General features: G+C 43.2%; 4 protein-coding genes across 5 annotated transcripts in view; 3 read left to right on the forward strand and 1 right to left on the reverse strand.

Annotated features, from left to right (window-relative positions):
- Positions 1-3,421, forward strand: part of LOC133618664 (protein disulfide-isomerase tmx3a-like) — a 9,973-nt gene extending 6,552 nt beyond the window's left edge. Inside the window, exons 9-16 of the mRNA XM_061979236.2 lie at positions 140-206; positions 269-367; positions 438-486; positions 2,538-2,591; positions 2,677-2,733; positions 2,844-2,973; positions 3,040-3,108; positions 3,185-3,421. Coding sequence (XP_061835220.2) covers positions 140-206; positions 269-367; positions 438-486; positions 2,538-2,591; positions 2,677-2,733; positions 2,844-2,973; positions 3,040-3,108; positions 3,185-3,364 — 705 coding nt within the window. The 3' untranslated portion in view covers positions 3,365-3,421. The remainder of the gene's footprint in view (positions 1-139; positions 207-268; positions 368-437; positions 487-2,537; positions 2,592-2,676; positions 2,734-2,843; positions 2,974-3,039; positions 3,109-3,184) is intronic.
- A 10,170-nt stretch (positions 3,422-13,591) lies between these two features.
- ccr9a (chemokine (C-C motif) receptor 9a) lies at positions 13,592-15,400 on the forward strand. Of its 2 annotated transcripts, XM_061979232.2 has the most exons (3): positions 13,592-13,692; positions 13,929-13,982; positions 14,055-15,400. In XM_061979232.2, the coding sequence occupies exons 2-3, from the start codon at positions 13,941-13,943 to the stop codon at positions 15,114-15,116; spliced, it is 1,104 nt and encodes a 367-aa protein (XP_061835216.1). In that variant the 5' UTR covers positions 13,592-13,692; positions 13,929-13,940; the 3' UTR covers positions 15,117-15,400. The 2 variants fall into 2 exon arrangements, with proteins under 2 accessions (XP_061835216.1, XP_061835217.1); XM_061979233.2 differs by lacking the exon at positions 13,592-13,692 and having other exon boundaries at positions 13,715-13,982.
- Positions 15,401-15,597: 197 nt separating this feature from the next.
- On the forward strand, positions 15,598-17,696 carry bfsp2 (beaded filament structural protein 2, phakinin). Its single transcript, XM_061979231.2, has 7 exons — positions 15,598-16,161; positions 16,375-16,457; positions 16,519-16,675; positions 16,763-16,924; positions 16,984-17,109; positions 17,182-17,423; positions 17,509-17,696. The coding sequence occupies exons 1-7, from the start codon at positions 15,613-15,615 to the stop codon at positions 17,612-17,614; spliced, it is 1,425 nt and encodes a 474-aa protein (XP_061835215.1). The 5' UTR covers positions 15,598-15,612; the 3' UTR covers positions 17,615-17,696.
- Positions 17,697-17,743: 47 nt separating this feature from the next.
- Positions 17,744-22,682, reverse strand: klhl18 (kelch-like family member 18). Its single transcript, XM_061979229.2, has 10 exons — positions 22,384-22,682; positions 21,868-21,998; positions 21,641-21,781; positions 21,366-21,564; positions 21,115-21,275; positions 20,919-21,055; positions 20,620-20,842; positions 18,882-18,986; positions 18,671-18,782; positions 17,744-18,593 (listed from the first exon to the last, which is right to left on the reverse strand). The coding sequence occupies exons 1-10, from the start codon at positions 22,510-22,512 to the stop codon at positions 18,207-18,209; spliced, it is 1,725 nt and encodes a 574-aa protein (XP_061835213.1). The 5' UTR covers positions 22,513-22,682; the 3' UTR covers positions 17,744-18,206.
- Between the last annotated feature and the right edge of the window lie 322 nt (positions 22,683-23,004).

The raw sequence follows: 23,004 nt of genomic DNA on the forward strand, positions 1-23,004 counted from the left end.
TCACACACTAGGGACCATTTAGTGTTGCATATTATTATTCAGTATACTACTATTATCATGTAGTATGATAGTATAAATCAGTTGCAATAAATGGTATAGAAATAATATGGGCCTTTTTTATATGACTGATATCTTCCAGACTGTGACGTTGTCTTCCCTTCCTGCCGTGGCCGTGTTCAAAGATGGAACCTACTACAGCTACAACGGTGAGAGTCAACGGCTCACCTTTGACCCTTGACCCCATCTTGACGTGTCCAACACCTTTCAGAGGCGAGCGACGGCGAGCTGAAGGCATGGATCAACAGAGAGCGCTTCCTCAACTACATGAAGGTGGACAGCTACACGCTGTACGCCATGGGAGAGTCAGGTGACCTGGCGCTGACACCTGTCGCACACACCAACACGCACGCACACTAACATGGGTGCACTCGCTGCAGGTAAACTGGTGCTGCTGGCCGTGCTGGACGACACCCAACAGAGTCTCAGGTATTACTTTGCTTTATGTTGAGGTACAAAAGTCTTAAAGCAAAAGTACTTTCCAGTTCTTGCTGTACACTTTATGTTCAGGTACAAAGGTCTTAAACAGGAAGTACTTTACACTTTATGTTCAGGTACAAAAGTCTTAAACAGCAAGTACTTTACACTTTATGTTCAGGTACAAAAGTCTTAAACAGGAAGTACTTTACACTTTATATTCAGGTACACAAGTCTTAAACAGCAAGTACTTTTGTCAGGTTCAAACACTGATGACATCTATTAAACAAGACAAGAGGCAAAGAATCAAACGGAGACAGAATTCAATGTGGTTCAGTGAGGAGAAATGTGCACATCTGTACCCTTATACAGTGTCATTACGTTCTGCCAAAAGATTGCATGCCTCCTTCTTTTATTTTGGAACCTCCCCGACCACATGGCCACCACTCATACTTGCCAACCTTAAAACCTTCGATTTCGGGAGGTGGGGGGTCGGGGGCGTGGTTAAGAGGGGAGGAGTATATTTACAGCTAGAATTCACCAAGTCAAGTATTTCATACAGTATATACTGTATATATATATATATATATAAGTAATTCTTGACTTTCAGTGAATTGTAACTATATATATATACTGTATATATATATATTTATTTTATTTTATATATATATATATATATATATATATATATATATATATATATATATATAAATAAGAGAAATACTTGAATTTCAGTGTTTATTTATTTACACATATACACACACATAACACTCATCTACTCATTGTTGAGTTAAGGGTTGAATTGTCCATCCTTGTTCTATTCTCTGTCACTATTTTTCTAACCATGCTGAACACCCTCTCTGATGATGCATTCTGCTTCGTCTCCTTGTTGTGTGCGCAGTTGTGCACTGCACTCTCTAAAAGCCATAGATGTTATTGTCACATATGCATGTACAGTAGTTGGCAGTATTGTCCTGTTTAAGAGTGTCACAACATTGCTGTTACGGCAGACGAACTGCATTACGGTAGACAAAAACGTGACTGCTGTTGTTTGTGTGTTGTTACCGCGCTGGGAGGACGTTAATGAAACTGCCTAACAGTAAACCCACATAAGAAACCAAGAACTCGCCCTCGATCATTCTACAGTTATAACGTGATTGGGCAGGCACGCTGTTTATATTGTGGGAAAGCGGACGTGAAAACAGGTTGTCGACACGTCACTCAGGTCCGGCTGAATTTCGGGAGATTTTCGGGAGAAAATTTGTCCCGGGAGGTTTTCGGGAGAGGCGCTGAATTTCGGGAGGGTTGGCAAGTATGCCACCACTGTTTCCAAAGGACAAAGGTCGCAAAAAGTTCACAGAAAAGGTCGTAAACAATTCACAGGAAAGGTCAGTTCAAAAAGAGTTCGTAAAATAGTTCAAAAAGAGTTCCATAAAATAGTTCAAAAAGAGTTCGTAAAATACTTCAAAAAGAGGTCGTCTGGAAATTGGGCAGATCCTGTCATCTCTCCGCTCTGAAGTCCTTGGGCCAGAACAACATTCTTCTGTTGATTACCATACATAAAAGAACACAGGAACACCTTCATCTTGCTTCCCCCCCTACACAGTGGAGTTTTACGAGCCTTACTCTTGGTAGGTTTCAAAGACAGCGTTTGTCTTCTTGTCAGGAACTCAATGTAATACAAAGTTTTTGTGATAATTTAGAAACAATTATTCTAACACTTTACACTTTATGTTCAGGTACAAAAGTCTTAAACAGGAAGTACTTTACACTTTATGTTAAGGTACAAAAGTCTTAAACAGGAAGTACTTTACACTTTATGTTCAGGTACTAAAAAGTCTTGCAGAAAAATTATGTTGTAAATTTTACTTTGTAGTTTATGTTCCGGTATTAAAGTCTCAAACCGGAAGTACTTTCCCCTTTCTTCGGGTGCAAAAGTCTCAAACAGGATTGTACTTTACACGGTATGTACCAGTACAAAGGTCTCAAAACAGGAAGTATTTTACACGTTTTACTTTACTATTTTCAGGTTCATTACTTTACACTTTTTACTTTATGTTCAGGTACAAAAGTCTCATACAGGAAGTAGCTCAAAACTACAAAGACATCTACAGCAGGTCAGGAAGTCAACAGGCTTTTATTCTGAAAAGTGTGTGAGTGTGGGTACAGGACCATGTCATCTTTTTCTTTTTATTCTTCCAGGAATATTTACTTTGGCTTCATGGAGGGAAACCAATACATTAATGGACTCATCATGGGGTACAGACACAAACACACACACTCACTCACACACAAACACACACACATACACACTTTTATACAATGACATGTGTTTAAGGAATGTGACACATGTCTTTGTGTGTTGTTAGCGAGCTAAGTCTCCCCGCCATCGTCATGTTGAATCTGTCCACTGACAGCTACTTCCTGCCGCTAAGGCCGGTGGACACAGAGCGCCACCTGGTGGACTTTGTGGATGGAGTTCTGGATGGCAGCGTGCAAGTGAGACGTGAAGAACGAAAAAAAACTTCGCTGGGTTGTGAGACCTTTTCTCTTTTTGTATTTTAGAGTCAAGGAGGAAACACAATCACTCAGCAAATCAGACGCTTCATCTACGAAAGCAAAGCCACACTCGTGGTACTTTCTGTCACCACTTCCTGTCTGAGTCTGACTGGCGTCCCTCATGATTGTCTTTCTCTGTTTTCCCATGAAGCCGCTTCTCATGGACGCGCCGCTGCTCGGCTGTTTCCTGCTCAGCTTTCCGCTCTGCCTGTTTGGGTTCTTGTGCTCTCTGTGCTGGAAGGCCCGGTTTGGCTCAGAAGACGACGACGACGACGACGGCAAGGAGCCGTCATGGTGTCATAGAAAAATACCCAACAAGAAGTCTGACTGACCGACATCAGCAGAACCTCAGAGTAACTTGACAATAAAAGCAAACGTTGAATTGTCATTTATTCCTTAAAGTGTTGTATGATTGTGTTGTACAGCATACACACGCGATAGCATGATGTCCATACTTGCCAACCTTGAGACCTCCGATTTCGGGAGGTGGGGGGGGGCGGGGGGGGGGGCTGGTTGGGGGCGTGGTTAAGAGGGGAGGAGTATATTTACAGCTAGAATTCACCAAGTATATATAAGAAATACTTGACTTTCAGTGAATTCTAGCTATATATATATTTATTTTATTATATATATATATATATATATATATATATATATATATATATATAAAAATAAATAAGAGAAATACTTGAATTTCAGTTTTCATTTATTTACACATATACACACGTAACACTCATCTACTCATTGTTGAGTTAAGGATTGAATTGTCCATCCTTGTTCTATTCTCTGTCACTATTTTTCTAACCATGCTGAACACCCTCTCTGATGATGCATTCTGCTTCGTCTCCTTGTTGTGTGCGCAGTTGTGCACTGCACTCTCTAAAAGCCATAGATGTTATTGTCACATATGCATGTACAGTAGATTGCAGTATTGTCCTGTTTAAGAGTGTCACAACATTGCTGTTTACGGCAGACGAACTGCTTTACGGTAGACGAAAACGTGACTGCTGCTGTTGTGTGTTGATGCCGCGCTGGGAGGACGTTAATGAAACTGCCTAACAATAAACCCACATAAGAAACCAAGAACTCGCCCTCGATCATTCTACAGTTATAATGTGATTGGGCAGGCACGCAGTTTATATTGTGGGAAAGCGGACGTGAAAACAGGCTGTCGACACGTCACTCAGGTCCGCATGGAGCTGGAGGGGGCGTGGCCTCCTGCTCCGCCTGAATTTCGGGAGATTTTTGGGAGAAAATTTGTCCCGGGAGGTTTTCGGGAGAGGCGCTGAATTTCGGGAGTCTCCCGGAAAATCTGGGAGGGTTGGCAAGTATGATCACAGGCATCAAAATCTTGAGTCACACAAGCAATCCAGGACTCCTTGGAGACCCGACAAGAACCTAAAGACATGGTAATTGTGTGAATGCCCAAGCATTCATTTCTCACTATGCCATAGCCTATACAGTTGTCATCCGATCGGAACCGTTCAAGTATTAAAACGTCCGGGAATCGTGAGCTCCCCTAAAAAATATCCCAGGTTACCCAGAATTTCTGGTTTTCCGGGGGAATTTTTCCCATTCAAAATGAATGGGCCATTTTTCGAACTTGCACAATTCCCACATTTCTCAACTAATTTGAACTGTTCCACCATTCACAAACTCATGTCCCTTTGGACAATCAAACAATTTTCCAAGTTCAAAACAAATCCAGGAATTCCCCCAAATGATTGGTTTTCCAAGGCTCTATTTTCACCTCTTCCTAAAAAGTTTTCACAGTCCAACATTTTTTAACCGTTTTTGACCATTACATCTTCAAAACATTCCTCTGAGCTTGGACAACAAACCCATTTTTTTCCGTTTCCCGAAATTCCAAAATAAATTCAAACTATTAGTACGTCAAAAGTTTTCAACCAATTCCAAAAATTCTAACACCAACCCATTCATATCATCTAGTATCATCGTGTTAGTATCAATATTTCAAAAAATTCCCGGTTTTCCCACACTTGACAATGCATCGCAGAGCACAAACCAAGAATGAAGTCTAAGGAATTTTATGTAGACCTCTGATGAAAGGATTGTCTCAAATTTGGGGAAGGGTATAGAAAAATATGTTACCTTGAAGGGTGAGCACCTTGTCCTCCATCATCTGTAAATGGAAGAAGTTTGTAACCACCAGGACTCGTCCTAGAGCTGGCTGGCTGTCTAGTGCAATCGAGGGAAGGGCCCCAGTCAGGGAGGTGACTTAGACCCCGATTGTCACTCTGTCAGAGCTACAGCATTCCTCTGTTGAGGGAGGAGAACCTTACAGAAGGACAACCATCTCTGCAGTAATCATAATGTGGTAGAGTGAACAGCCGGAAGCCATTTATTTCTTAGTAACAGTTTGCTAAAATGCACCTGAAAGACTAAGACCATGAGACACAAAAGTTTACGGTCTGATTAGACAAAGATTAAACTCCTTGGCGTGAATGCCAGGTGTCATTTTCAGAGAAAACACAGCACCGCTCATCACCAGGCTAGTACCATTCCTACAGTGAAGCATGGTGGTGGATGCATCATGCTGGGGGGATGTTTTAGAACGGCAGGAACTGGGAGACCAGTCAGGGTAGAGGGAAAGATGAATGCAGCAATTTACAGAGACATTCTGGATGAAAACCTGCTCCAGAGCGCTTTTGAACTAAGACTGGGGCAACAGTTCATCTTTCAGCAGAACAACGACCCTATAAGCACACAGCCAAGATATTTAAGGAATGGCTTCAGGACAACTCTGTAAATGTCCATGAGTGACCCAGTCAGAGTCCAGACTTGATTCAGATTGAACATCTCCTGGAGAGATCTGAAAATGACTGCGCACCAATGTTTCCCATCCAACTTTTTATTCTTATAGCCAGACCTGTGTGTTTATTTCCGTACATGACGGTTTTGGCTCCAGCTGTGGTCTTCCTCAGAGGTTGTGACATGATATTGCTGTGATGTGTCTGGTTTTTTGAGATTGATTGATTGAGACTTTTATTAGTAGGTTGCACAGTGAAGTACATATTCCGTACAGTTGACCACTAAATGGTAACACCCAAATAAGTTTTTCAACTTGTTTAAGTCGGGGTCCACTTAAATTGATTCATGATACAGATATATACTATCAGATATATACTATCATCATAATACAGTCATCACACAAGATAATCACATTTAATTATTTACAATCTGGGGTGTGGAGGGGGGGTTAGGTTTGGTTATTATCATCAGTCATCAACAATTGAGAACAGAGAAATGGATATTGGAACGGTGTAGGTCTGACTTGGTAGGATATGGACAGCAAGTAGTGGGCAGAGAGAGAGAGAGAGATCAGAAGGCATAAGAAAAAGTATCTGCATTTGATTGTTTACATTTGATTATTAACAATCCGGGGAGGGTGTTAGTTTAGGGTTGTAGCTGCCTGGAGGTGAACTTTTATCGCGGTTTTGAAGGAGGATAGAGATGCACTTTCTTTTATACCTGTTGGGAGCGCATTCCACATTGATGTGGCATAGAAAGAGAAAGAGTTAAGACCTTTGTTAGTTCGGAATCTGGGTTTAACGTGGTTAGTGGAGCACCCTTGGTGTTGTGGTTATGGCGGTCATTTACGTTAAGGAAGTAGTTTGACATGTACTTCGGTATCAGGGAGGTGCAGTTTCCCATGCTACCCATCCAACCTGATGGGGCTTTTGAGAGGTGCTGCAAAGAGGAATGGGCGAAACTGCAGGGCTTATGTAAAATACACAATAGACATTATACTTTTCTAATGTTTATTTTATGTTTATATTTTCAGTCTTACGAATCTAAATGAAGAAAGAAGTGTAAAGAAATATAACTGAGAAAGGAAAATAATTCAAACGAAGGAACATCAATCCTCAATTAAACTTCTGGAGCTTCTGTTTCTTCATGCTGTTAACTATCTGTCTAGCTGCACACGCTGGAAACGAGTAGCGAGGGCATAATTAATTTATTGGCAGTGCAATGTGAAAGTTGATGTATTTACTTTGTAATTAAGTAAATGCAGTCTTAAAGGAATATAATCTGCCGAGGGCCTTTCTGACAAAACATCCACATTTTGATATATGGCCCTTGAGCCCTCGAGCTCTTGAAACTGCGACCCTCTTCATTATGTAGTTGATCAGCCCTGCTATACAGAAACAAACTTGCAATCACCTCAACAGTGTACAAAACAGGATATTTTCCTGCGCATTTACAAATCAATAAACCTGCATCTGCAATTAAAACATATCTATGTGGTACTGTCAAATATGTAAAATACTTGTAAAAACATATTATACATGAAAAATAAAGAAATACAATATTTGAATCCACATTTTGCAGGACCCATCATCACAAGCCATACGCCAGGGCTACCACTCACAGTTGGATGATTCGATTGAAAGTGGTGGACAAACAAACCATTTCACCGGCTGGGCCAGGTTAGCTAGCTCGGTGGTTGGCCAATCTAGTCTCACGAGATTTAGCTGTGAGTCACAAGTGAGTATCCAGTCACAGGAGGAGTATATGTCACGTTTAACGGTTCAATGTGATGCAACCTAGGAGGCCTACTGTCAAACGCATGGTGATTATTTTGTGGAGACAACCAGCAGTAGCATTCATGTACAACATCTCCATAGTCAATAACAGGTAAAAAGGTTGTTTCCATCAATTTCTGTTTCACAGTAAAAGAAAAGCAAGACTTGTTTCTATAATAAAATCCCAGTAAAAGTTTCAGTTTTTTTACAACATACTGAATGTGCTCCTTAAAACTCAAGTGGTCATCAATTAAAAATCCTAAATATTTAAAAGAAGATACTAACAAAATGTGTTGCCCATTTCTTGTTAAAATGGTCTCACACCGGGCTGATCTTACAGTTTTTGATGTGGTAAAGAACATACACTTTGTTTTCTCTGCATTTAAAAGCAGTTTTTCCCCTGTTTATTTAATCGATGTATTTGTAGATATTACTTTGTTTTTTTTGTTGTTTCTTTCTTTTTTGGGGGGGAGGGGGGTATGGGTGGGATATAAACAAAAATATTTTGACATTTAGGGCAGACAATAGATATGATTTATGTGAATATGATGTAATGGATAGGAATGTCTGATGCTGGATGTCAATAAAAAAATAAAAATAAATAAAAAATGAAAAGCAGTTGAAGATAGCAAAGTTGTTCTTGTACTCTGTCAAATGCATGTTGTAAATATTTAAAGGCCTCAGCAGGAGTTTGTGCTGTGCAGTATATGACAGTATCATCAGCGTAGAAATGGAAAGTTGAGTACGGAATATTCTGTCCAAGATTATTTAACTTTTAGTGAATAGTGACTAATAAGGTGATCTGGTTATCGCAAGAGTCTTATCAACTGAACTGCATGTGACCCATTAATCTACACTGCACAGACCGCCGCATTGTTTTTTTCAGAAGGCCTTGTGCAGATTTCACACAGCTCTGGGAAAACAAGCCAGCCGTATTCTGATTGAATACAAACTCAAACAAAAAAAAAAAAACAGCAACACTGCAGCCTAATCTGACATTAAGAGAATATAATGAATACTTTCATACATTTAGTGAAAGTAATTTAAAAATGAAGTTGACTTTTATCAATCTATTATCATGATTTATGTTATGCCAGTAGTGCATCTGCCTCACAATACGAAGGTCCTGAGTGGTCTTGGGTTCAATCCCGGGCTCGGGATCTTTCTGTGTGGAGTTTGCATGTTCTCCCCGTGACTGCGTGGGTTCCCTCCGGGTACTCCGGCTTCCTCCCACTTCCAAAGACATGCACCTGGGGATAAGTTGATTGGCAACACTAAATTGGCCCTAGTGTGTGGATGTGAGTGTGAATGTTGTCTGTCTATCTGTGTTGGCCCTGCGATGAGGTGGCGACTTGTCCAGGGTGTACCCCGCCTTCCGCCCGATTGTAGCTGAGATAGGCTCCAGCGCCCCCCGCGACCCCAAAGGGAATAAGCGGTAGAAAATGGATGGGATGGATGTTATGCCAGCAGAGTAGGCCTTGTGATGAGCGGTGCCTGGTTTACTCCAAACATGAAGCCTGGCATTCTTGGCTCTGTCTAGACTAATATGAATGCAGCAAAGTACAGAGACATCCTGGATGAAAACCAACACTTCCCATCCAACCTGATGGCGCTTGAAAGGTGCTGCAAAGAGGAATGGCCAAAACTGACGAAAGATAGGTGTGCCAAACTTGAGGCACCGTATTATAAAGACTTGAGACTATAATTGCTGTCAAATGTGCATCAACACATTGAGCAAAGGCTGTGAGTAATTATGTACATGTGCTTCTTTTTATTTTTAATACATTTGATACATTTCTTAAAAAAACATTTTCACATTGTCATTATGGGGTATTGTCCGTAGAATTTTGAGGACAAAAATGAATTGATTCCCTTTTGGAATAAGGCTGTAACATAAATTGTGGAGAAAGTAAAGCGCTTTGACCACTTTCCGAATGCACTACACGCCAGTGCAAAGATGAGTGAGGAGATTCCCACTGGTGTGTTCGCTGGCAAATTTTACTTCAAAATACACTCTGATGGGATTTTGGCAAAATTGTTTTAAGTTTTAAGCAAATAAATAACATGCGTTCAAGTAAAATATTTTAAAAATGTTCCTGTGTGACACTGACAATAACATTGTGTTAGTGTCCCAATATAGGGGCCTTTTTTTTTAGTTTATTTAAATTATACAAGCGAGTAATAACATGATTAATCTAAATTCAAAAGTTTGATTAATCTAAGTTAAATAAAATAATCATCTGACCACTATTGTAGATATTTTTTGGGCAAAATGTTGAATGAAATTGATTTAGTGTGAACTACCAACAATGACACTTTGTGTAGACACCTCAGCAGCCTCTCTGATTGGCTACCTGAAGTCATGTAGTTCTTTCAAGTTTTTCTTAATTTAGATTTAGATGTTCACCTGGGCTATTTTATGAATCTGATGTATAACACGAAGTACCCACCCCAAAAAAACAACAACTCACTTTGGACTTGGATCACAACATGGATGTTATACTGATCTGGGACATGAGTCAACATCTGGACATATATCAGCATGTGTGACCATCTCAGGAGGTCTTTGATCATTTTATATTGATTGTATCTATTTTATTATATATATTTTGTGAAAGTGATTTACATTATTTTAATATGAAATATATAAATATATGTCATTTACTTGTAATGTGTAAGTACTTGTAACTGCTGCTGAAGTTCATAACCACAGTGAACATTGCGTGCAAAGACACACTCTCACTTCCTGTCTTGCACAAACTGTACACTCAACTTCAAGCTTTGAGTCACGCAACAAAATAAGTCACACATGAGATTTAACGTGTTTTGATTCTTGGAAATAAGTTAATGCCGTTAGTGGCAGGGGTTTTTTCCTCTACTGCTTGGTTTGGTATTCATTATAATTAAGATCATCATTAGATAGACTCATTTTTATTGTCTTAATACTAACATTTTGGACAATTGTGTGCTTCTAACTTCGGGGGAAGACTTAGGAGTGTTTCGTCCCACAAAGCAAACTCTATAGAGGCATGCTTGGACAAATTTGGCGTGGAAGAACCATTGCATGCATTAGAATCCCGCGAGTGTTGGTTTCCTTTTGTGCAGGTGCACACACACTTGTGTGTCTAGTACATCACAATTAACATGATCACATTAACTGAGGCGTTACAATGCGACCAAGTCAGCTATGGCTGCTTTTCCAGGCTTCTGATTGGACAAAATGTGCATAACAGGTGGTCAACGTGTTTGTGTGTGGATGAACTGTCCCTATACTTTTGTCCATATGAAACACAGGCTGTCATGTTATTTTTTTAGCCTTTTTACTAAATTAGTTGATTTATAGATACTGATTTTTAGGTTGTGATTGATATGTTGATTGATGGTGATTAAGAGAGGTAAATATGAAGTTGATTGAGTGATGTTGATTGAAGGATAGGGATTAATAGATGCTGATCAATAGGTTGTGATTGATATATGTTAATAGGTTGGGATTGGTTAATAGTAGAGATTTCCAATAATATCGGACTGCCAATATTATCGGCCGATAAATGCTTTAAAATGTAATATCGGAAATAATCGGTATCTGTTTCAAAAAGTAAAATTTATGACTTTTTAAAACGCCGCCGTACGGAGTGGTACACGGACGTAGGGAGAAGAACAGAGCGCCAATAAACCTTAAAGGCACTGCCTTTGCGTGCCGGCCCAATCACATAATATCAACGGCTTTTCACACAAACAAGTGAATGCCATGCATACTTGGTCAACAGCCATACAGGTCAGACTGAGGGTGGCCGTATAAACAACTTTAACACTGTTACAAACATGCGCCACACTGTGAACCCAGACCAAACAAGAATGACAAACACATTTCGGGAGAACATCCGCACCGTAACACAACATAAACACAACAGAACAAATACCCAGAACCCCTTGCAGCACTAACTCTTCCGGGACGCTACAATATACACCCCCCCAACCCAACCCCGCCCACCTCAACCTCCTCATGCTCTCTCAGGGAGAGCATGTCCTAAATTCCAAGCTGCTGTTTTGAGGCATGTTAAAAAAAATAATGCACTTTGTGACTTCAATAATAAATATGGCAGTGCCATGTTGGCATTTTTTTTCCATAACTTGAGTTGATTTATTTTGGAAAACCTTGTTACATTGTTTAATGCATCCAGCGGGGCATCACAACAAAATTAGGCATAATAATGTGTCAGTTCCACGACTGTATATATCGGTATCGGTTGATATTCGAATCGGTAATTAAGAGTTGGACAATATCGGAATATCGGATATCGGCAAAAAAGCCATTATCCGACATCTCTAGTTAATAGTGATGTTGCTTGAAAGATGTTGATTTCGGCGGGGGGTTGATAAATGTTGATTGATTGATGTTACCATACCATACCATACCAACTTTATTTATAAAGCTCTTTAAAAACAAGCACAGTTGAAGAACAAAGGGCTGTACACCACAAATAAATAGAGGCAAAGGACAGACTAAAAAATAACATTTAAAACAGAAGTAAAATACACATTGAAAAAGCAAATACAAATTACCCTAAGAACAATTTGTTAGATAAAAAGCAGTTAAAAAGTTAAAAACAGTTAAAAAAGTAAAAAAAACAGTTTAAAGTCTCATGCTGGGTTAAAAGCCAGTGATTAAAAATGGGTTTTAAGAAAGGTCTTAAAAGTAGCCAAAGAAGGGGCCTGTCTCACATGGAGAGGGAGATCGTTCCAGAGTTTTGATTAATGGCGGGGGATTGATTGATGTTGACTAATGGCGGGGGATTGATAAATGTTGATTAATAAATTGTGATTGTTGATGGTGAGTGATGGATGTGATTGATACATGTTGATTGATTGATGTTGATTAAGAGATGGAATTTACAGATGTTCAAAAATATATTGTGATTGATCTGTTTGATGGGTGGTGATTGATGTCGATTAATGGATGGCATTGATAGATTTATTGGTGATGTTTGATGTCACTTAATGGATGGGATTGATAGATGTTGAGTCAGTGTTGATTGATGGTGAATGACGGATGGTGATTAATAAATGTTGATTAATAGATGGTGATTGAGGTAGAAAATGGACGGATGGATGGATTGATGCATAGTGATTGGTGGATGTTGAATAATAGTTGGTGATTGGTTGATGTTGATTGATAGTTGTCTGATGGATGATGACTGATGGTAAATAATAGGTGGTCATTGGTTAAATGTTGATTGATTGATGTGAATTAATGGCGGGGGATTGACAAATGTTGATTGATTGATGCTGATTAATGGTGGGGGATTGATAAATGTTGATTAATAAATTGTGATTGTTGATGGTGAGTGATGGATGTGATTGACACATGTTGATTAATAGATGGTATTTACAGATGTTGAAAAATATGTGGTGATTGATAGGTTTGGTGGGTGGTGATTGATTGATGTCTATTAATGGATGGTATTGATAGATTTATTGGTGATGTTTGATGTTAATTAATGGATGAGATTGATGGATGTTGAGTAAGTGTTGATTGATGTAAATGACGGATGGTGATTGATAAATGTTGATTAATAGATGGTGATTGATGCATAGTGTAGCTGAGATAGGCTCCAGCGCCCCCCGCGACCCCAAAGGGAATAAGCGGTAGAAAATGGATGGATGGATTGATGCATAGTGATTAGTGGATGTTGAATAATAGTTGGTGATTGGTTGATGTTGATTGATAGTGTTTGATGGATGACGACTGATGGTAAATAATAGCTGGTCATTGGTTAAATGTGATCCAAATTAGGTGATGAGATAAGGTCAAAGGTCAGATGGTGCTGCTGGACCATCATGTGACACTGGGTCAAAAGCCAGCTTTACATGTTGAGTGCCGGCACTAAGAAGTAAAAATTGTGTCGGAAAACGTTTTGGCAGTAAGTTCTCAACATTTACGTCATCCATTTTCTCAGCCACATCAGCTAGGATAGCCTCCGCCCCCACTTGATAAGTGGTGTAGAAAAATGGAGGGAAAACGTCTTTGCGGTTCCGCCTCTAAGCCACTTCTGCTTTGACTCGTCAACATACAACGGATATGAAGAACAGACTAGCAACAACAAGACACGCTGTGAGTCCTCTGTGTGTGCGCGTGTGTGTGTGTGTGTGTGTGTGCGCCTTAAAAGCTGTGCTGTACACTGAGCTGACCGCTTGTGGCTTTTAGCTCGTTGGCTACCGCTGCATGTGTTGGTCTAGACTGAACATTGTTGTGTGTGTGTGTGTGTGCGTGTGTCACTGCTTACATTTTGAGTTAATTCAAAGCCTTTTATTTAGACAAATAAATATTGTGATGTATGTGTTTTATAGTTTTTAGTTTAGATGACTGCCATGGATGACATCATGACAGACTTTGTGACTGAGGTATTAAGTCCCGCACACTCAATTTACATATGATGGTGACGTTGTTACGGACTCTTAATTTCTCTCTCACAGGACCCATCATACGGCGGGGCGACACCCACCGACGACTATGACTATCGCGAACTGATGTGCGACCTGGAATCCGTGCGCTCCTTTAGGCGCATGTATGAGCCACCGCTGTTCTGGATCATCGCGCTGGTGGGCGGAGCCGGCAACCTGGCAGTGGTGTGGATTTACCTGAACTTTCGGCGGCGACTGAAGACCATGACAGACATCTTCCTGCTCAACCTGGCGATGGCGGACCTTTTATTTCTGGTCACGCTCCCGCTGTGGGCGGTAGAGGCGTCTCAAGGCTGGAGCTTTGGCTCCGCCCTCTGCAAGATCACCTCGAGCCTGTACAAGGTGAACCTGTTCAGCAGCACACTCCTGCTCACATGCATCAGCGTGGACCGCTACGTCGTCATTGTGCAGCTCGCCAAGGCACAAAACTCACAGGCGGAGCGGCGCCGCTGTGGCCGGCTGGCATGTGCAGTGGTGTGGCTCGCCGCCGTGCTGCTGGCCATACCCGAGCTGGCGTTCGCCACAACGGCGGCGGCGGACGGCGGCCCGCAGGAGTTCTGCAGGATGGTGTTCCCGCCACACGTGGGGCAGCGTACCAAGATGGCGGTGCTATCGGTACAGGTGGTCATGGGCTTCGGTCTGCCCTTCCTCGTCATGGCGGCGTGCTACAGCGCAGTCATGGCCACACTGCTTAAAACGCGCAACTTTCAGAAGCACAAAGCCATGCGTGTCATCATGACGGTGGTGGTGGTCTTCTTGGTGTCGCAGCTGCCTCACAACGCCGTGCTGGTAACAGAGGCGGTACAGGCGGGCAACGTGACCATGACGGACTGCGAGGAGCTTAAACGTTTTCTGAAGGTAGGCCAGGTGCTGAAGAGTGTGGCGTACCTGCATGCCTGCCTCAACCCCTTCCTTTACGCCTTTGTGGGCGTGCGCTTCCGCCGTGACCTCCTGCAGCTGCTGAGAGGCTGCCGCCGCACGCCACCTTCAGACCAACCAACTCGCTCCAGCAAAAGTCAGCTGGGTTCATTGAGAGTGTCTGAAAGCGATACGTCACAGGCGCTGTCGCTATAGACCGGACTTCCTGTTGATGGCACATGGACGGTGGCCGAGACATTTTGTCAAAACAGGAAGTGCTAACAGACAAACAGGAAGCAGGAAATGACTGTCATGCTTTTTTTCTTCATATCCTTCAAACCTTCTCATGACTTTTATAAAAAAAAAAAAAAATGTTTTTTTTTTAAATAAAAAAAAGAATCAAATAAAGTTGCTTTGATGTTCAAACGTAAAGGTGAGAGGAAGTGATGCTGATCTGAGGCATTTCTCAAGTGAGAAAATAAAAGAAAGTTTTACCTCAAGTAACTTCTGATGTTTGCCCACTTCCTGTCGCGGGTCACATGATGTTTAAAGAGGAAGTCACATGGTCATTTGACGCCAGAAATATTCTTTTCAAATGGAACAACAAACAAACAGCTGAGTCACAGTGTGTGTGTGTTTGTGTGCGCGTGTGTTAGCTGACCTCTGTGTTTCAGCATGCTTCCTGTTTGCTGACACAGCTGCACATGACAACATGACAACAAAGGTGACAGGTCACAGATGGACAAAGGCGGCCATCTTTCCAGAAGCTCTTCCTAACATAAATCCAGGTGGCGTGCTGCCCTCCGAGGTTTTGTCAGTCATGCCATTGCCGCGACGTCGCTCCTTCATTTTGGGACAGTCGTCCGAGCGTGTGAGCGCCGCACCCGGCAGGGTCGCGCCGGGCGGCGCCACGTCGCGGGGTGTCTTTGTGGGAACTGCGTCCCCAATGGGCGGGATGTCCAGCCTGGGGACACGGGTGTCCCGCCGGGCTCTGGGCATCAGCAGTGTCTTCCTGCAGGGGATGAGGAGCACCACTGTACCGGTTCTACCCCGGGCGGGAGAGCGGGTCGGACACGGTGCTGCAGGGGGGGCCGAACCGGGCCTGAACACCTGCCTGATGGAGTACCGTGACAAAGTGCGAGCACTGGAGCAGCTCAACCAACAGCTGGAGGAGCAGATTCGGTTAAGCTTGGACCGCAAGGCGTCCCGTGCCGGTGCCTGGGGTCCGCTGAGGCGGGACTGGGAGGATGTCTACAGGCAGGTGAGAAGAACCTTTAACCCCAACATGGACAATATGTCGCCGTCGTTACAAAATAAAAGGGTTCTTTGGTGAATGGGAGCAGCAAGCAGCGCTATTTTCCTGTTAGTGCCTTCTTGATTCAAAATAAAGGTCCCTTTTGGAAAATGATCATGTTCACAACACACACACATTGTGAGGTCCATTAGTCTTAACTGTGTGTGTGTGTGTGCACAGGTAAGTGAGGCCATCTTGGACAACGCTCGGCTGATGCTACAGACTGAGAACGTCCAGGCCAACGCAGAGGACTTGAAGGAAAGGTGAGAAGTGAATTTGGGACTTGGACGGTGGTGAGGTGACACTCTGGTGTACATCGCGCAGGTACGACAACGAGCAACCATTTAGGAAGGCGGTGGAGGAGGAGATCAGCTCCCTCTACAAAGTCATTGAGGACGCCGGCCTGACGAGGGCAGAGCTCGAGCAGCAGATAGATGACATGCGAGCTGAACTTGAACAACTGGAGCGCAATCACGAGCAGGTGGCCAGACCCAACACGATGCTACGACAAGATGTATTGGTTCTGAATGGATCTCGATCAATCCGAACCGTTTTGGTGTGACCGCAGGACGTCCGTCTCCTCTACAGTCAGATGTGTGGACGTGAAGTGGATCAGCCAGATGCTCCTATTGAAACCAGTCTGGACCAGATCCTGGCCTACATCCGCAACCATTGGGAGAAGGTGATGGAGAAGAACCGAGCCGAGACCGACAGCTACCCAGAATGCAAGGTCAGAATCCCGGATCGAGCGGCGGTGTGGACGGGTATTTGACACGTGTGTCCCCGCAGGACGCCAAGTCTGTGAGCCGGCTTAGTCCGGAAGAGGAGGAGCTGGAGGCGTTGAAGGTCCAATGCTCTGATGCCGGCTGCAAGATCCAAAGTCTGCAAGCGGAGACTGAATCCATTCGCGCTCTGGTGATCACAGGCGAATCAGTTACAGAACCTTCTGACTCAGAACTTGTTCAGTTACAGAATTTACTCTCGCAGAAACGCGGCCTGGAGAACTCACTGGGCGATGCTCGCCACTGGCACGACATGGAGCTACAGAACCTTAGCTCTGTGGTGTCCAAGCTGGAGGCGGAGCTTGTGGATGTGCGCGGCGAGATGGAACAGCAGCGCCGAGACTTCGACGCTCTGCTGAGAAACAAGCAGCATCTGGAGGACGAGATCCAGCTCTATCACTGCATCCTGGACGGAGAGGAGCGCCGCTTCCCGCCTGCCGAGTCACTGTGAGTTACCTCAACATACAGTAAATAAAGATCAAGCAGGATCTGATCAGAGGTTCACTGATCCAATGAACGTGTTTCTGTCCAGGTGCAAGGACATCGAAGGACCATCCAAAACTCCCGTTGGTTCAAACTCCAGCATCCCTCCTTCGGTACCCCCAATTGGGACCTGCAATCAACCTGGTTCAGTTTGAGTTAATCACCCCGCATGCTGAGGAGTCACATGATCAGATTTTTACTTCTTTGTGGAGGAAATAAACTTTGTTTCCAACTTGAGTCCTTTTCTATTTAAACAAACCCAATATAATAAGGCACAACAATAATACTTTTCACTCCACAACCTTTAATGTCACTTCATTTCATCTGCTTCCAACAACTTTTTAAAACATGTTTACTTTGGGACAAATGAGGACACAGGTATAGGCTACAGCCTATGTTCCTCTTGTTTCCAGAATAAAAGCCTCTTTAACGAACTACATTCAAGCTTGGTGCTTTTATTTTGAAGACGGTATACGACACAGACGGCAGGAAATTCATTCTGTGCCACCTCCTGTCATGGACAGTAAGTGCTGAGAATTCACGTTGCTCTCACAGTGCCTCCTGCTGGCGGTAACACCTACCAGCGTGCTTGCTCAGAGCACAATGCCAACAGTTTGTACTCAAAGTCCCTGGCGTGCTTTGACGTACGCACTGCTGAAGTGAGTGCCCCACACGGCCCTGCACGGCCGGGGAGCGTGTCTTCTTCACCTTGCAGCATGTCAGTGACTGCAGCTGTGATTGGAGGATTTAGGTGGGCTGCAGGGGAATGCAGCCAACGCCCACCCCTCCTTCGTGACACGCCATAGGCGCCATGAAGGCCCAGCGGCCGACGTCAGGATTAAACATCTCCACGGAGCACAGGTTGGACTGTCCATCGTATCCACCTATGGCGTAAAGGCGGCCTGACGTTGCCAGCAGAGACACCCTGCTGCGCCGCGTGTTCATGGCCACCAGGTAGGTCCACTGGCCCGCCACAGAGCTGAAAACCTCGGCACCGCTGAGGAAACCTGAGCCGTCGTAGCCGCCCACCACATACATATGACTGCCTAGCGCTGCAGCGCCATGACGACAGCGCTTGTTAGACATGGGCGCCGACACATGCCAGCGGTTTGTGTGGTGGTTGTAATACTCCACCTGCAGCGTGCGTATACACACACAGTGAGCCTTGTTTGTGACCCCTTTTCTTTTGACCCAATGATAACGTCACTCACCGTGTTGAAGATCTGTAAACCATCATGGCCGCCAGAGACGAATATGCGTCCATCAAACACTGTCACGCCGGCCGCGCTGCGACTGGCGCTCATTTCCGTCACGACGGTCCACCTGCAGGCAACAGGAAGTGATGTAATGACCAAACAGTTGATTTCTCTTACTGTCTTTTGACAGGTCTGTCTGTCATTGTGACAGCTGTGTAATGCCCACCTGTCAGTTTCAGGAGAGTAACGCTCAACAGAGTTGAGGGAAGATTTTCCATCATATCCGCCACACACGTAGATGTGTCCATCAACCACCACCGTTCCCATGGCGCTGAGGACAACAACATCCTTTACACTATACTGTATACAATACACACACCACAGTCTATACCAGAGTATAGTGTACAATCCATATTAAATATTAAGTCTAAAAGAATAGTAATTACATACCAGAGATCTTTGGTCTCTAAAGGTTGATGACCACTGTAGTAGAATATAATGTGTCAAAGTGTAGACTTTTTAGAGTGGTATACAGTAGAGTTGTGCGATAAAGATACACGATATAAATTAAATTTGGCCGACGATAGAGCATTTAATACTATTGTACATCGTGATAATAATGCATGTTGATACATTCTAGCCGTGTCCCGCAAATTCAACGTGCTGTAGCGTCCTCGCCAGCGACTAATATCCTTCCACATTGCGAGTCTGTAATCCTAGCCAACATGGCGGCAATTAGAGTTTCTTACAAGTATTTTCACTGAAGGTCGGGGAATAAACATGCTACACTACACACAGTAGGAGTCATGCATGTAAACGGGTGGGCAGATTGATGCAAATATTGACAGTCACAATACTATGTTGAAGTATCTGCATACAGTTAATACTTGTTGTTTACAAACTTAGTAAATAAGTCCCTGGAAACTTTCAGGGCAAAAATCAAAGGATTTGTATCAGACCCAAAAATAGATTGATTACTTATTTTGCACTATTGAATTTATTTTGCTCAAAATATTGTATGTAATAAAAGGAAATGAATAAATATTTTGAATATTCAATTGATATTGTTACCCCGGTATCCTGTGTTTATCTGATTATAATTTTGATAAAAAATGCAATTATTCAATGATCTTAAAAATTTGACGTTTGCATACCAGAGCCTCTGAACCAGCTCCACCAGACTAACAAAATGTTTTATCCAGAGAGCTGTCAGGAAGCTAAACTCTCTCCCCCCTCTTCTTCTCTCTAGCCCTGACCTCAACCCCCAGCCTAAAAGAGTCTTCTCCATCTCACTGTCTATGTCTCTCTGTGCACCCCCTGCCTTATATTAATTGTACAAAATCCAGGTCCGTGCACATTTGCTGCTGTTGCCACCAATGTTTCTTTTTTTTAGATGCACAACTTGCACATTTGTGGTTGCGTATCTTTTTTCAAAATGCACATATTCCAGTGAAATCCAATTTTTTCCCCAGTTAGCTCACACCGTGGTTCACATGCTGAACATTTGAGTATAAAGATGACTTCGAAGTGTCAGTATCAGCATTGGTATAACCAATACTACCCCTGGAAATACTTGGTATTGGATCGAAACACAAAACAATGGTTTTGAGAATATAATACAACCGGAAATTATGCAATATGTTACTGCATACTTCAGCAGCCAATTTAGGAGCCTTTTAACTTGTTTTGAAATGGTTGTATTATTATTTACATGCTGAATTATATATTGTGATATATATTGTTATCGTAAGAAGCAGCTAAATATATTGCCATATAGATTTTAGGCCTTATCTCCCATCACTAATATACAGTAGGTTATAGAACAAGGTATAATATATATATAACTTCTCTCCAACTAAAAAGTCCTGAGTTACAAACTAGTTGTTACTGATGACCTACTGCCACCGCAATTATTGAGCAGCACAATGAGCAGTATTGACCACAGCGTTGATCAGAGTATTGACCTGCGTTGGCTGTTCATGCTGGACACTTTGGTCCAGCTGTCAGTCTCGGGGTTGTAAACTTCGACAGTGCTGAGGCGTGACTGTCCGTCATATCCTCCAATGGCATACAGCAGTCCATTAACAACAGCCACACCCACTCTGCTGCGAGCCGTCCTCATTTGTTGGCAACGTGCCCACAAATTCCCAACTGGATCAAACACCTCGACCACATTTAAAGAATCACCTGCAGGACAAAGTGACTGTTAAGCCAAGAACCAATCAAAAGGCACTCCTGCATAAACGAGGCGGCAACAAGACACCTGAGCTGTTGAGTCCTCCCACGGCGTAGATGAGACCTGTGATAGAGGTGCAGCACCTCTGCCGGGTCTTGAAGGCCGGAAGGTGAGGCCGACGCTCCAACATCAGGTGGAAGTCTTTGGCTTCGTCCACCAGGTCTCTTCAGAAGTAACAGCGTCAAACATTGTCAACGTACAAAACACTTGCAGTGTGTCTTACCTGCATTTATGGCAGCAGCGCACAAGTTCTTCCTGCTGGACTTTCTCAGTCAGAAACTGAGGACGACAAAGCGGCAGTCGGATCCTCGACAGCAGCTCTGGCAGAAAAGACTCCCGTTTGTGCCGGTCATGATGGATCCAGATCAGCACCGCCTCAAACACCTGCATGCGTACGACAAGTCCAAAGATAGGGCATGTTTAAAGATGGGACACAAAGCTGCATGCAGGTCAAGGTATATCCAGGTGTCCCACCTGCTCCTCAGTTTTCACATTAAGTTCATCACAGCCAACGAGCTCGAGCACCTCCTCCGTCTTCAGGTTGAGGAACTCATCAGACAAGGACACGTCCACAAAGTGCTGGTGCAGGAAGTTATTGGCCGAGTCATACAGCGTGGTGCACATCATAGTTTCGGCAAACTGACGCACTCCCAAACAGTTCTTTGGATGCAACCTGCAGACCAAATTGTCAACACGTGCCATCCATCATGATAAACCACCGTCATGTGACCAGAAGGAGAGTCACTCGCCTCTCCTGCAGGAAGGAGCAGCAGGCATCTTTCACGTTCTGCAGCTGAAGGAAGCTCGACCCAATCAGAAGAGATTGAACATTCTGCTGGTCTATGGCAACATGGCCACTGTACGCAAAGTTGATTAGCGCCTCCAGAGCACTGCATGCAAAAGAAACAGCTCCGAGACTGGTTGGTGGTACGAAAACACGTCTCTGACTGGTTATGTTGTGGTCGTTTGTGCTTACCTGGGGTCCATTCCCTGCATCAGGATCTCATCTTGTTTACACTCCACCATGTCATTGGTGAACATGGCGTGAAAGTAAGGTATGGACGCCGCCAGAATGATGCGATGAGCGCTGAATTTGTGATCCCCGGCCTGCAAATAACCATAATATCATCAACAAAAATGGTTGCTAAAGTCTAAAGAGTTTTGTGCAACATTTCAACATAAACCAATATTAGAATCATATTGATATGGTGTTAAATGTCCAACATTAAAACATTGCAGTGGGTCAAATCACTAAAATAGGATGTGCCGTCAATTTGAATTTTATTAAAATAAAAGTTCATTTTGACAACACTGTCGACGGGTCAGTTAATGTAAAATGAAAAACTTTTATGCATTAATTTAATGATTTCATGTTCGCCCCCTGTCAATTGATAAACCACTGTTAATTCCAGTTAGCATGAGCTCAGCACTAATAGCTCGTGTAGCTTTATGCTAGCTGGTTCGTTTCCTTCCCAATGTTCGCCATATGTACCTTGAGCGTGACGTCACAGAGTTTCCCCTGACGTCGTATTTCCTCCATGACGACATAGCCTCTCGTCGGCAGGTCGTGGACTGAAAAATGAACCAAATCTTCAAGTTCCTCGCAAAGAACGTCTCCCATCGTCAGCAGGAGCGGCGTCTACCCGCGGATTGAACCCTGCTAGCCACCGTACCTTCACAGCACGTCCGCTATTCTTTCAAAATAAGAGATTTTGACGCTGGTGCATAGATGTGGCTTGGCAACTTTGAAAAGTGTGACGTCATCCAGACGACTTTTTGATGACGCGACGTTGATGACATATAGCGTACACGATTGGGACACGTTTGAGGAGATTTGGAAAGATGGGTGGGGGCGGGGCAACTTTGAATAGAGAAAAAGGTTACTAACTATAATAGTTTGCAGCACAAACAAATGGGACAAGTTTGGGGCGCTTTTGACATAGTTGGAGTCTAGTTAAGAATAATAACACGTGAATTACACATTTATGCCATATAACCATAAAAGGTTAATAACTTAAAAACTAATAGTTACACCAAAAATGTTTGCAGCACAAACGTTTGGGTTTTGTTGGGTACGTTTTGGCAAGGTGTGTGGGGGGCTGGATATGAATAA

This window comes from Nerophis lumbriciformis, linkage group LG19, assembly GCF_033978685.3.
Source record: "Nerophis lumbriciformis linkage group LG19, RoL_Nlum_v2.1, whole genome shotgun sequence".
Lineage (NCBI taxonomy): Eukaryota > Metazoa > Chordata > Actinopteri > Syngnathiformes > Syngnathidae > Nerophis > Nerophis lumbriciformis.